The sequence below is a fragment of the Grammomys surdaster genome, unplaced genomic scaffold (genome assembly GCF_004785775.1).
Source record: "Grammomys surdaster isolate TR1022 unplaced genomic scaffold, NIH_TR_1.0 371, whole genome shotgun sequence".
Classification (NCBI taxonomy): Eukaryota; Metazoa; Chordata; class Mammalia; order Rodentia; family Muridae; genus Grammomys; species Grammomys surdaster.
In genome coordinates, this window is record NW_021604790.1 from 5,901,076 (window position 1) to 5,912,852 (window position 11,777).

The window sequence follows — 11,777 nt, forward strand, 5'->3', positions numbered from 1 at the left end:
CTTGCTCTTCCATTAGCTAGCTATGGAATCAGGTCGCAAGACTTGGCTCTTCTGGACCTCAGATGTTTCCTCACCTGTGTAATGGAGGCAGTTAAACAAGCAGCTGGGGGGCAATCTTTCTAGTTCTAACATTCCATGGTAGACCCTTCGGCCCCTGATGTCACAAATATGGAGCTGACTCGTGATTGGCCATTGCCTCCGCCAGCTCTGCTGTCCTCTTGGTCATGGGAATGAGATGAACTTGCTCTGGGCCTTGCTACTTGTGCTCCTCTGTGACGGGCAGCCCTTGCCGTGGCTCAGGACTGTGGGAGAGCCAAGCTTAGGTATGGCTGGGACCTGAAGGAGCATAGGACCAAATAAGAGGACTGGGGAGGGGCAGCCCCTTCCCCAGGCCCACATGACCCCCCTCCCCTGCAGATGAGTTCTACAGTGAAGCTCAGGCAAAGATATTTCTGCAGTTCTATGAGCAAACAGCCCGTGTTGTGTTGAACGAGCTCGTGGAGGCCACTTGGAGCTATGTCACCAACATCACCAAGCGAAACCAAGAGAATATGGTGTGGTACCATTTTCCCCAAGGTCCTCCCTCCCTCTCCTTGCTCTTCTTAGGGATCCTGGAGGTTGGGGATCATACATAGTTCTTCCTGCCCTATGTCCAGAGTGTATGGAAAGACACCCCAAAACATATGTCAAAGTGGGCTGCAAGTTCCAGAGCTCTCAGTGGCCTTGACTTTTCTCTACATAAGAATTTCTGGATTCTTTGCCCTTGCAAGTTTTACCTCCTTCCTTTTAGGGACACGGGCATCCTATCCCTCTTAGCAAATCTTCAATGGCTCTGGACTCTTAAAGTGGGCTTTGTTTTGGGGCTGTGACCTCAGAAGTCAGCATGGGACCCATATCAGGTCCCCCAACCTGCCACAAGCAATATGATGGCCTTCTTTCCAGCTGCAGAAGGAGGCGGAGAGGTCTCAGTTCATGTTGTACTTTGGTATTCGGGCCCGCATGTTCAGGATAGACCATTTCCTGAACCCAGATGTGAAGCGCATGCTGAGTAAGCTGCAGAACATAGACAAGTCGGCCTTGCCCACGAAGGATCTCCTGGAGGTGATAGACAGAGCCCAAGGCCTCCAACGCACACACACACTCCTGCACCCCAAAGGAGGGTGGGTCAGGTCGGACTTGGAACCAGAGTATCTCAGGCAGGAGCGGGTATTGGTGGATTGGAACCAGAGCTTCCTGTAGAGGAGGAGGGGGGTACTTTAGCCAGGCCTACCTCTCCTGGCTGGTGGGGCTAGTGTTGGGAGTGGACCCAAGGACATGGGCCTACCCTGGGTGACACATGCCTGCCCCTCCCTCACTCCCAGTACAACAAACTTCTGACCTACATGGAGACAGCGTATAATAGTGCTGAGGTGTGTCTGGACGAGGGTCCCTGCTTGTCCCTGGTGCCTGGTGAGCAACCAAGCCCTGCTCCTGACCTCAACTGTGTCTCCTTGTTGGTGAAGGAGCACCTAGGGTGGGTGAGAGTAGAGGTAGGTGGGTATGGGATGCCATGTGGCTCCTATCTGGGCACAGACCTCGAAGAAGTCATGGCCACCTCCAGGGACCCGAAGGAGCTGCTGTGGGCCTGGCAGGGCTGGCGGGATGCCGTTGGTCGGCAACTCCGCCCTATCTTCGAGGACTACGTACATCTCAGCAACAAGGTTGCACACTATAATGGTAAGCAGGCTGGAAAAGAATGAAACTGAATCTGCAGAGGACAGAGGCAGCAGCATTCAGTATGGACGATGCTCAGGATCCATGAGTCCTGTAACTGAGCCCTGCAAATACACAATAAAGCCCGTATTATGGGCTGGGTGCTAAGAGAGATCCTGGGGGTTTGTAAGTGAAAAGATAGATGTCTGTCTGCTTCATGGACTTCCTTGTGGCAGTCTGATTAGGAGGTGAGCCTCACCCAGCAAGCAGGCACCTCTAATACTGCTTAATATGAAGCCATGGAGGGAGGGGCCGCTGGGATCAGCGAGGAAGGGGAGAGCTTCAGATATATGCTCAAGGCAAACCTCTCCGAAATTTATCCATGCTGGAAAGACGAGTCGGGGGGCAGGGAGGCAGGAAGCCAGAAAGTATCCACACAGAGATTCTACAACCCAATGGGAGGAAACCAGGGTTTTAGGGGACCAGAAAGAAACCCACGCAACCACAGGCCTTTGGGTAATTTGGGGTTTGGGACAAGGTAGTAGGAAAGGACAGGACCTTGCAAGGCATGGCCAGGAGCTTTCTCTGTGGGGTAGACAATGCCTTGGGAGGAGGTTGCGTTCACACCTAAGACCCCTGCAGAGCAGGGAGGTGGGGATGCTTCCTTAGAGTGTGTCCGGGTCTCCTTCCTAACCAGCCCATTGGATGCAAGGTATCATGGTGAACACTAATGAGTCTCCCCTCCTGTCCTAGGGTATGAAGACATGGGGGCTTTATGGCGATCTAAATATGAGTCTGTTACCCTGGAGGAAGACTTGGAGCAGCTCTATAAAGAGCTGCAGCCCCTCTACCTGAATCTACACGCTTACGTGCGCCGCTCACTGTACCGCTACTATGGGCCTGAGCTCATTGACCTGCGGGGACCCATCCCTGCCCACCTCCTGGGTAAAAGCCAGATTAGTGGCAGAGTGGGGACAGAGGAAAGGCCACTCTTTCTTCCTCTTAGCTTCTTCACGCCCTTTCTAGGGAACATGTGGGCTCAGTCCTGGGACAATATCTTACATCTGGTCTTGCCCTATCCGAATAAACCTCTTGAGGACATCACAAAGATCATGAAAAGCCAGGTCAGTGCTGAGCCTCTGGATGTTCCCCCACTCCACCCAGTCCCTCTGTCCCACAATGCCCCTAGACCACAGTACCTCTTTTTCTCACAGCACTGGAGGCCTGAAAAAATGTTTGAAGAGGCTAACTTATTCTTTACCTCTATGGGAATGCTGCCCGCCCCACCTGATTTCTGGATAAAGTCTATGATGGAGAAGCCAGTTGACGGGCGGGAAGTGGAGTGCCACACCTCATCCTGGAACTTCTACAAGTTTAATGACTTCAGGTGTCTACAGCCAGCATGGTCTTCATCCAGCATCCTTCTCTTACCCCTCTTCTGGTTTCCCACTGGCCATGTAGCAAGGTGTAAGCAGAGAAGAGCAGGGGTGGGAGAAGTGGGGTGAGATTCAGAAGCACAGAAGAGAAGGTGGGTGTGGAAAGTAGCAGATATAGTCACTGGGTGGGCACAGTGTCTAGAGAGTGGGGAAAGATGGTAGCCAAGGACCTTCTGGTCTTCAACTTGATGGCCCTAATACCTTAATGACATTTGAATGAAGACGCTTTCTGTCCCCAGGGCATCCCCATGCTCCTTGACCCCTACCCTTTAACTCTAGGGTAAAGAAGTGCACTGAGGTGACCGTCGAAGATCTGCTCTCCATCTTCCACCAGATGGGTCATATCCAGTACTTCTTACAGTACCAGAACCTCTCTGTAATCTACCAAGAAGGTGCTAGCCCAGCCTTTGAAGAGGCCGTGGGTTCGATGATCAGCCTCTCAGCCTCCTCCCACAAGCACCTGCTCTCCAGAGGTCTGCTCAGCCAACAGCACCAGGATTCAGGTGATGAGAGACAAGGGGTCACAGGAGGGTGGCCTGAGTCTGAGGTTTCAGCTAGGGCTGAGGGGGACTAAAGCCCCCAGGGAAAGGCTAAAGGAAGGGAGGACCAGAAGCTACTTCCTGATTGCACTGACCCCATCCCCAGAGGAAGAGGTCAACTTCCTGTTTGGCATCGCCCTGGAGAAGATTCCCTTCATCCCCTTCAGCTACATGATAGACCTGTTTCGTTGGAAGGTCTTTGATGGTACTATTCCGAAGAACTTCTACAACCAGGAGTGGTGGAATCTCAGGTAGGAAAGAGGGCTGCCTGGTAAGAGTAAAGTGTTGATGTCCTGGGAACCTGGGAAAGGCAGGCAGCATGTGCTGTTTGCTGTCACCAAACAAAGGCATACAGACTTTATAAAATGCATAGAGCCATAGAGCCAGCACAGGTAGACATGGGGCCTGGTTCTGAACCTGATGGCAACAGTGAGCAGATCTCTTAACTTCCTAGGATTCTGTCTCATCTGTGAAATAGGGACCCTGGCAGTGACTCTATCTGCTCTGTGGGTGGCTAGAAATCTCACATCATGAAATCAACTAGGCCTCTCCAAGAACAGAGCAGTAACTGGGTGTGGTGGTCCAAACCTGTCGTCCTAGCATCTGAAGTGGACACAGGAGGATCAGGAGACAGGAGGAGAGGACAGAGTCTTGCAGGCATGGCCAGCAGCTTGTTGGTTACATAGCCAGTTGGGGGTCAGCCTGGACCACATGAGATTCTGTCTCCAAAGGACGAATACAAAAACCAAAAAAATCAAAACCTCTGCTATAACAATGACCAACAAGCAGGCCCCTGCTGCCTGTTCCCTCACAGAAGGCCAGAAGGTATGACAGAGGCCTGAGTACTTTGCCTGATAGAAAGACTTTCCATGGGGAGAGGCAAGTCATTACCCCAAAATACAGGCCTGCCTGCTGGAGCCTTAGCATCACAGAAAAGCTCAGCTGTTGCCGAGCAGGTCAGCTGATTGGACAGTACATGCCCATAACCTAGGCTTCTCCATGTCCATCAGACACCACACTATCAAGTTCAAGGTTTCTAGACACAGAGCAGCCTACATCAGGCTCCTGTGAGCATTTAGACTTTGCGTCTGTCCTATAGAGTGCCATGGCTCAATGTGCTTACAGCAGCCAGCGCTCAGAGGTCACATGACCAGGGGTCTTCTAGCAGGTGCCCAAACTGCCTTGTAGCATGTGGCCCATCTAACCACTTTTCCCTTAGTTCTGCTGGTCTCTAGTTTTTTGGTTTTGTTTTTGTCTTGTTTTTCTCGAGACAGAGAACCCTGGCTAAACTGGAACTCACTCTGTAGACCAGACTGGCCTCAAACTCACTTCCCAAGTGCTGGGATCAAAGGTGTGTGCCACCACACCCGCTTTCTATTTTTTTTTCTTAGCACTGTTTAGATTAAATAACCTGATTCCTAGTCTATAACCTGATCTCATCACTGGGATGGATGCAAGCAAGGTCCTGACCTCACTTGGTCCCTTGATAGCATCTCCACAAAGACCAGGCCAGTGTTAAAAGAGAATATACACGGACAGTCTGCATGCTCAATCACTATTAACCACTGTCATAAACATTCTGATTCCTGATTCTGCATGTTCTCACTTATCTAGCTGATGAAAATGCACTAACTGGCCTCCGCAAGCCAGACCCAGACTGGCTGAACACACATACACTTCAAACAAGGCTCTGAGAACCTTCCAGGACCCATGGCTAACCTCCCGTCTTTCTCCTACCAGGTTGAAGTACCAAGGCCTGTGCCCACCTGTCCCTCGGTCAGAAGATGATTTTGACCCAGGTGCCAAGTTTCACATCCCTGCCAATGTGCCCTACACCCGGTAATGGTCTAGGCGCTGTTGGCAGAGCTGTCTGGGATCTGGGAGACATGAGGACTGGGTGGAGGAGGTGCCCCAGCAGGTCTGGGTTGTCTACACCAGGCCTCCTCTCCTCAGCCCACCGTCTCCTTCCTCTACACAGATATTTTCTCAGCCTAGTACTGCAGTTTCAACTTCATGAAGTATTGTGCAGGGCCTCAGGCCACATGGGTCCTCTGCACCGGTGCGATATCTATAACTCCAAGGTGGCAGGGAAGATCTTGGGGTGAGTGCACAAATCCTCCAGTTTCTTTCAACTCCTACTCTCTCCCTCGCAGGGAGTCCTGGCTTCAGACTAGGCCCCACCCCCACACCAAAGTGCCACCCGGGGCCCCCTGAGCAACTGCACTGAGCTGACATTCTAGTGGAAGTGCCTTCTCATGCCAGACTGCATCCTCTCCTACACAAGCCTGTTTTCTCTCATGTAGCCTGTTGTGATTAGAGAGGCTTTGAGCACACAGGCATTCATATATACAGTAAATCTACTTGACTCCTGTGGAAAGCCAGGGCTGGTGTCCTGCTTCTGCCTTCTAATTTAGCCACCAGAAACCCTTTACGCTATCCTTGTGGATGTCTGTGTTTGAGGTACCCTTCGTCTGTCTTTCCTGACTCCTCACTGAAGTGTTCAGCTTGACTCCCAGGCCAACTGAAGTTACTTTTCCTGCAACCTCTTGACACACTTCCGGCCAGCCTTTAGTCCACTTTGGCCTTCCGGTCTTTTCTGATGTACTTGGTGTTTAGCCCATTCCTTTCCAGATCCATTGTTCCGGTCCTAGGCTTTGTCTTGAAGCCAACTTGGAAGGGTAGGTAGAGGACATGAACTGAGTGTGTTAGGAGTTTTCTCTGCTAGCTGAACTCTGAGTTCCTTATCCATGTCTCCCATTGGTAGCTCTTAACTTTGTGAGGTAGAACGTTGTTATTTGCTTTTCACAAGTGATCAAACTGAAGATCAGAGAAGTTTATCAAGAAGGAAATTCATGCCGGGCAGTGGTGGCGCACACCTTTAATCCCAGCACTTGGGAGGCAGAGGCAGGCAGATTTCTGAGTTTGAGGCCAGCCTGGTCTACAGAATGAGTTCCAGGACAGCCAGGGCTATACAGAGAAACTTTGTCTCGAAAAACCAAAAAAAAAAAAAAAAAAAAAAAAAAAGTCACAAACAAGCGATGGTTGATCTGCCCCCTGCTTCACCAGCTGTACTCTGGTCCAAGAAGACCCTGAATTCCAGGCTTGGACACCATTCTCCAGGCAGTGACAGAGGAGAGGCTTCCGAGAAAGGGGGATGTATCACCTCCATCAGTCTAGGGATGCAGGCCCTGGTGAGATAACATCAGGTCTTCTGGTTCCAAGGCCAGCTCACCCACCACTGAGTTGGGGCATCTGCCCACTGGCTGGGTCTTTGTCTATTGACTGTTATTGATTTCTTTAATTGTTCAACACTGACTTTTGTTTTTGCCTTGCAGAGGGTTAGAGATATATGAACTAGTATCTCCTGCATAGATTTTTAGACTTTTAGTTGTACTTCTGGTTTTTTTAGATATGGTCTTGTAGCCCAGGTTAGCCTCAAACTTGAGATCCTCCCACACCTACATCCCTGGAGTACTGGGATTACAGGTATCTGTCACTCTGCCTGGCTTCCTTTATATATATAATGAGGTCATCTATGGCTCCTCCATGCCCTTTCTGCAATCACCAGATGGAGCCAGAAGGATTGGTCCTCTGGGCTTTGCTTCTAGAGAGGTCCAATGACATGAGCACCATCACCACCACTCCCTGTCAATTCCTCCTTCCTTTATACATAGGGATACGGATGTATACATATCCGTGTATACATATGGATGTATACACACACATACAAGTGGGCTCTTCATTCAACCTCTAGCTGCTTGTCTTGTTCACTTAGCATCTACTTAGAACATGGCTGATCAGTCTTCCTGTGTCCAGCAGAGGGCAATAGACTATGAAATAAATGAATCCTAAACTACTAAAAAGGAGGCTGAACAGAAGAGATTTTGGTGAATATGAAGAAGGTCAGGAAGTCCAGCCAGAAACCAAAAAGAAATGTCTGTCCCCAAAAGCAGACACAGGAGAAAATAATGTGTTTTCTCCCCAGCGGCTCATGTCTAACTTCCCTTTATGCCACTTGCTTGGGGGGACACTTGACATCCAGGACTCTGTTTGACTTAACCCCAGAGCACGTAGCATTATTCATCAGTCTCCACCCCACTTCACTGTCTACACTCCTGGTCCTAAAAGATCCTGAATTCCAAGCTGAGCATCTTGAACACCATTCACTGGGTAGTGGGCAGAGGAGAGCCTTCTAAGAGAGTGTCACAAGGTTTGGGAGAGGATGAAATGGAAGCAGAGTGGAGACCCGGGAAGAGGAGGAGGGAAAGTAAGGAACTTTGGGAGTCAAGGGGCAGGAGGCAGGTGTTTCCAGGCCCACCTTGACAGCTGCATAACATCCTGATGAAAGAAGGATTTCACTTTGTAAAAGAGAAAATTCACAAAATTCCAAGCGTAAGGAGCCCAAGACCCAAGTCCTAGTACTGAAGATAGGGCATAGAAATGTTTGTGGTCTCAGGTGTGGGGAAAGGCGGTTGGAGAAGGTGAAACACCTGAAGTCCCCAGGTTCATTGGGGATGGGGATGGAGCAGAAGAAAAGGGAGATTCTTTCCCAATCTTCTACCTAGGGTAGCTTGCATGTGCTTTTGCTCTCTGGGTCCATCCTCCTACATGCAAGTATTGGGCTGGTTCTGATGGGAATAGACAGTCATAGTAGACCTTGGATCGTTTCTTAAAGTACCCCTGCCATCATCTGTGGATTGTGTTGCCATTTTGGAGACTGAGGCAGTGTCCAGCATCCAGTGTTACAGCCCTTTACTAGCCGTGTGAAGCTAGGCTCTCTTCACACAACTCAATAGCCTGTGGAGCTGTTTCTTCAGCATATTCTCAGTAGTCAAAGCTATTCTACCAACTGTATATGATGGTACAAGTTTGTAATCCTAGCACCTAGGAGGTCATGGCAGGAAGACCATGAGTTCAAAGTTAGCCTGAGCTACATAGTGAGACCCTGGCCTACACTAGGTTTCTTGCCTCTACCAGCATCTGAAAAACTCTCAAATCATTTGGGAGTTGTGATTTTTTTCTATTTATTTCATTCTTGATGACTCTTTGCCTTTATTCTCTATAACTAAATCTTAACAGATTTTCCCTCAGTGATTTCTTTCCTTATTCCTCTCCTCCTTTGTTTCTTTTCTTAAAATTCTTGGGGACTCAAACCCAGGGCCTTACATATGTTAGGCAAATATGTCTCATGGTTTCTGCCAAGTATCCATTGGCCTTCAGTTCTCACATCTGTCTCCAGCTGTTCATCAAGGAGCATGTACAAATCCTGCAAGTTACAAATTCCTTCACCACCCTGTGACTTGATACTCACTACCCTGTTGGGCAGACACTCACGGGAGCTCATGTTATTGATGAGAAGACTAAGGCCTAGAGAGTTTAAATGTCTAAGGTTATATGTTCTGTAAGTAGCATTGCTGGGTTTTGAACCCATTGTACCTCTATACAGTGACCTCTAAGCTTCTAGTTCCCATCTCTTTCCTGATCAGACCCTGGAACAACAGGTTGAGAAATGTCAACATCTGCCCCCAGTGCTATTGTTTGTCAAGGCCAGGGTAGAGCCTGGAGCTCTGCCTTTATCTCCCTCTGCACTCACCATGGTAAATGCAGTGAGCCTGCCATCTGCCACCAAGCCCTGGGTATGCCTCAAGACAGCTGATATTTATGCAGCATGCAGGTTTTACACAGAGAACCTCCTATGCTCACAGAACTTGAACTCTCTCAATCCTTTCCTTTGTGGCCAAGAAGGACTGAAGGACTATTGCTACCTCAAATACATCAGCGTGAGCAGAGGCTCCGACTCACTGCCTGTTTGGGTTTAGAATGAGGATGCCCACAGTAATAGTTAACACCAGTAAGCAGCAACAGTTGGTACTTACTGCTTCGAAGCATGGTAGCAACCCTGCACTGTTGCCTCCACTTACAGAGATGATGCTTAGATGAGTTATTTGTCCAAGGCATCCCAAGGATAGAGCTGATAGCCACACCCAGGTGAATCTTGCTTCAGAATGAGTGATTGAATCTACTGTGCTGAGAGCTCTGGGGTCCCGGCTGGCAAAATTAGGAATTAAAGTTGTGTCTACTCAAGTGGGTAGGGTGGGGTCTCAGCGGCACCTGTTGACATTCCCACATGGTCTCACAGACGACTCTACTCCCCCAGGGATCTCCTGAAGCTGGGATCCAGCCGGCCCTGGCAAGAAGTCCTAAAGGAGATGACTGGAGAGACCAAAATATCCACCAAGGCCCTCTTGACCTACTTCAAGCCACTGCTGAACTGGTTGGTGACTGAGAACGTGAAGCAAGGGGACGTCCTTGGCTGGCCAGAATTCAGCTGTTCTTTTGAAGGTTGGACAAAGCTGACCCTGGCCTTAGTTCTAATGTAGATCTAGGCCCTGCCCTATCCTGCTCTGGGTCAATACTAAGCTCTAGTCAGTTCATGGCCTGTCTCCAACTCTACTCTCTATCTGTACCAGGCCCAGGACATCTCAGCCAGTTCCAAAGTCCACACTCACTTCTTTACTCAGTGGCTTCCTTACGTATCATCCAGCAAGGCTGCCAAGCTTGGTCCAATGGTAGGAGCCCCCGAAGCTGGGCTCTGTGAGTTAGGTCACCCTACCCACATGCATCTTCTCTTCCTTCTGCTTTCTCATGCCCCCTTGCTGCAGGACAATTCTCTCACCTGTGGCCTGAGGCTGAGTGAGAAGACTGTGGCCATCATATTCTTCCTGGCTACCACAGGGGACTCAAGAGCCACATCTCTAGGGCTTTCTTACTCTGTAAGACTATTCTATTTTTTTCCACAGAAAAAATTGCAAACAAAGTGTCATTTCTGGGTGCGGAGATAGAACCTGACCAGGCATACCTGTGGCAGTGGGTGCTGCTGAGCGTAAGTTTCATCCTGTTCTTCCTCATCCTGGCACTGGGCATCAGGCTGCACTGCTTGGAAAAACAGTCACTGAACAAAGACACTATGATACTTAGCACCCTGCCCTACACCTACTTCCTTGGCATAGCCATGGAACCCCGGCAGGCAGCCCGGAAACAGTGGCTCCTGCTGGGCCTCTGCTTTGTCTTTATGCTGTGCTGTATTGGCCTGCTCATTTGGACAATCATACAACACACCAGGAGGCCTCCATGGATGAAAGACGAATGACAGAGCTGAGAGGAACTACCATGGAGACTGGTGAGAGACTGGGGGATAGGGTGGAGGGTTGTCTGAGACAGACAGGCTAGGGAGGATAGGAGGATACAGCTGCAGGCATAGTGCCCAGCTGTGATTGGGTGCAGCTGTGGTAGATCTGCGATGGTGTGGTGTGATGGTGTTTGCAAAGCTGTGAGGCAGGCACACGTGACTGACTTTGTATGATCCATGGGTGTTCTGGGTTCCGAATCAACCCTACTTTCCTACAGTGGCTCAAAAACAATGGTTTTAGTGAGCCAGTGGCTATGTTCCTTTGAAGCTGCCTTCGTACCAAGCCATAGGAGAACTAACCCTCCACACATCCTTGTTTTGTTCAGGAGTTTAGCTATAGGGCCTGTCTAGGCCTGCAGGTTCCAAGGAATCTCTAGAAAAAGGACCCACTGCCATCCACTTATAAACTGTCCTTCAGTAGGACCAGACATTGCTTTATGAATAGCTGATGCCCAGTTCCTGAGCACTGTGTCCTCTATAAAGCCTACCACACTCTGATGGTCCTCTATCATGCCCTTTCAGTCTGCATAATCCAGGCCCCAAAAAGGCTCTTTGTTTGACCACCTGAAATGCAAGTAACCTCACAAAATTTCCCCATGGCTCTCCCCACCCCAGCCCAGGCCCTCACGAATGGAGACAGTGGGTAGCTGGGCACTGAGCCAGGCGTGATTAATGATCAACTTCTTTAATATTTAAACAAAGCTCATCTCTAGTCACTCTGCTCCGGAGATGGCCTTGTTCAACACACACACACCTGCTGCCTGGCCGGTTGCCCTGGAGAGCAAGCACAGGGCAAACAGCACCTTTCCAAGCTCAGTGGGGGAAGGGAGAATGGGAGAAGGTAGCCACAGAGGGTAGACAGGATTTGAAGTCCTAAGGATAATCTTGGGAGATGGGAGAGGGGCCTCTGGCCCTACTCTT

At 49.8% G+C, this 11,777-nt stretch overlaps 1 protein-coding gene across 1 annotated transcript; it reads left to right on the top strand.

Moving 5' to 3' along the window:
• The first annotated feature begins 235 nt into the window (after positions 1-235).
• LOC114632187 (angiotensin-converting enzyme-like protein Ace3) lies at positions 236-10,817 on the top strand. Its single transcript, XM_028780696.1, has 14 exons — positions 236-323; positions 418-554; positions 943-1,101; positions 1,362-1,449; positions 1,573-1,716; positions 2,446-2,637; positions 2,719-2,816; positions 2,907-3,079; positions 3,408-3,631; positions 3,774-3,918; positions 5,408-5,506; positions 5,646-5,768; positions 9,825-10,009; positions 10,468-10,817. Exons 1-14 carry the CDS (start codon positions 236-238, stop codon positions 10,815-10,817), a joined length of 2,205 nt encoding a protein of 734 aa, XP_028636529.1.
• The last annotated feature ends 960 nt before the right edge of the window (positions 10,818-11,777 follow it).

Excerpts from the sequence above, each read along its gene's own strand:
- LOC114632187 (XM_028780696.1), top strand. The coding sequence starts at position 236 with ATGAACTTGCTCTGGGCCTTGCTACTTGTGCTCCTCTGTGACGGGCAG. Across the intron at positions 5,769-9,824 it reads GTGGCAGGGAAGATCTTGGG|GGATCTCCTGAAGCTGGGAT; the intron begins GTGAGTGCACAA and ends CTACTCCCCCAG. Across the intron at positions 10,010-10,467 it reads ATTCAGCTGTTCTTTTGAAG|AAAAAATTGCAAACAAAGTG; the intron begins GTTGGACAAAGC and ends TTTTTTCCACAG.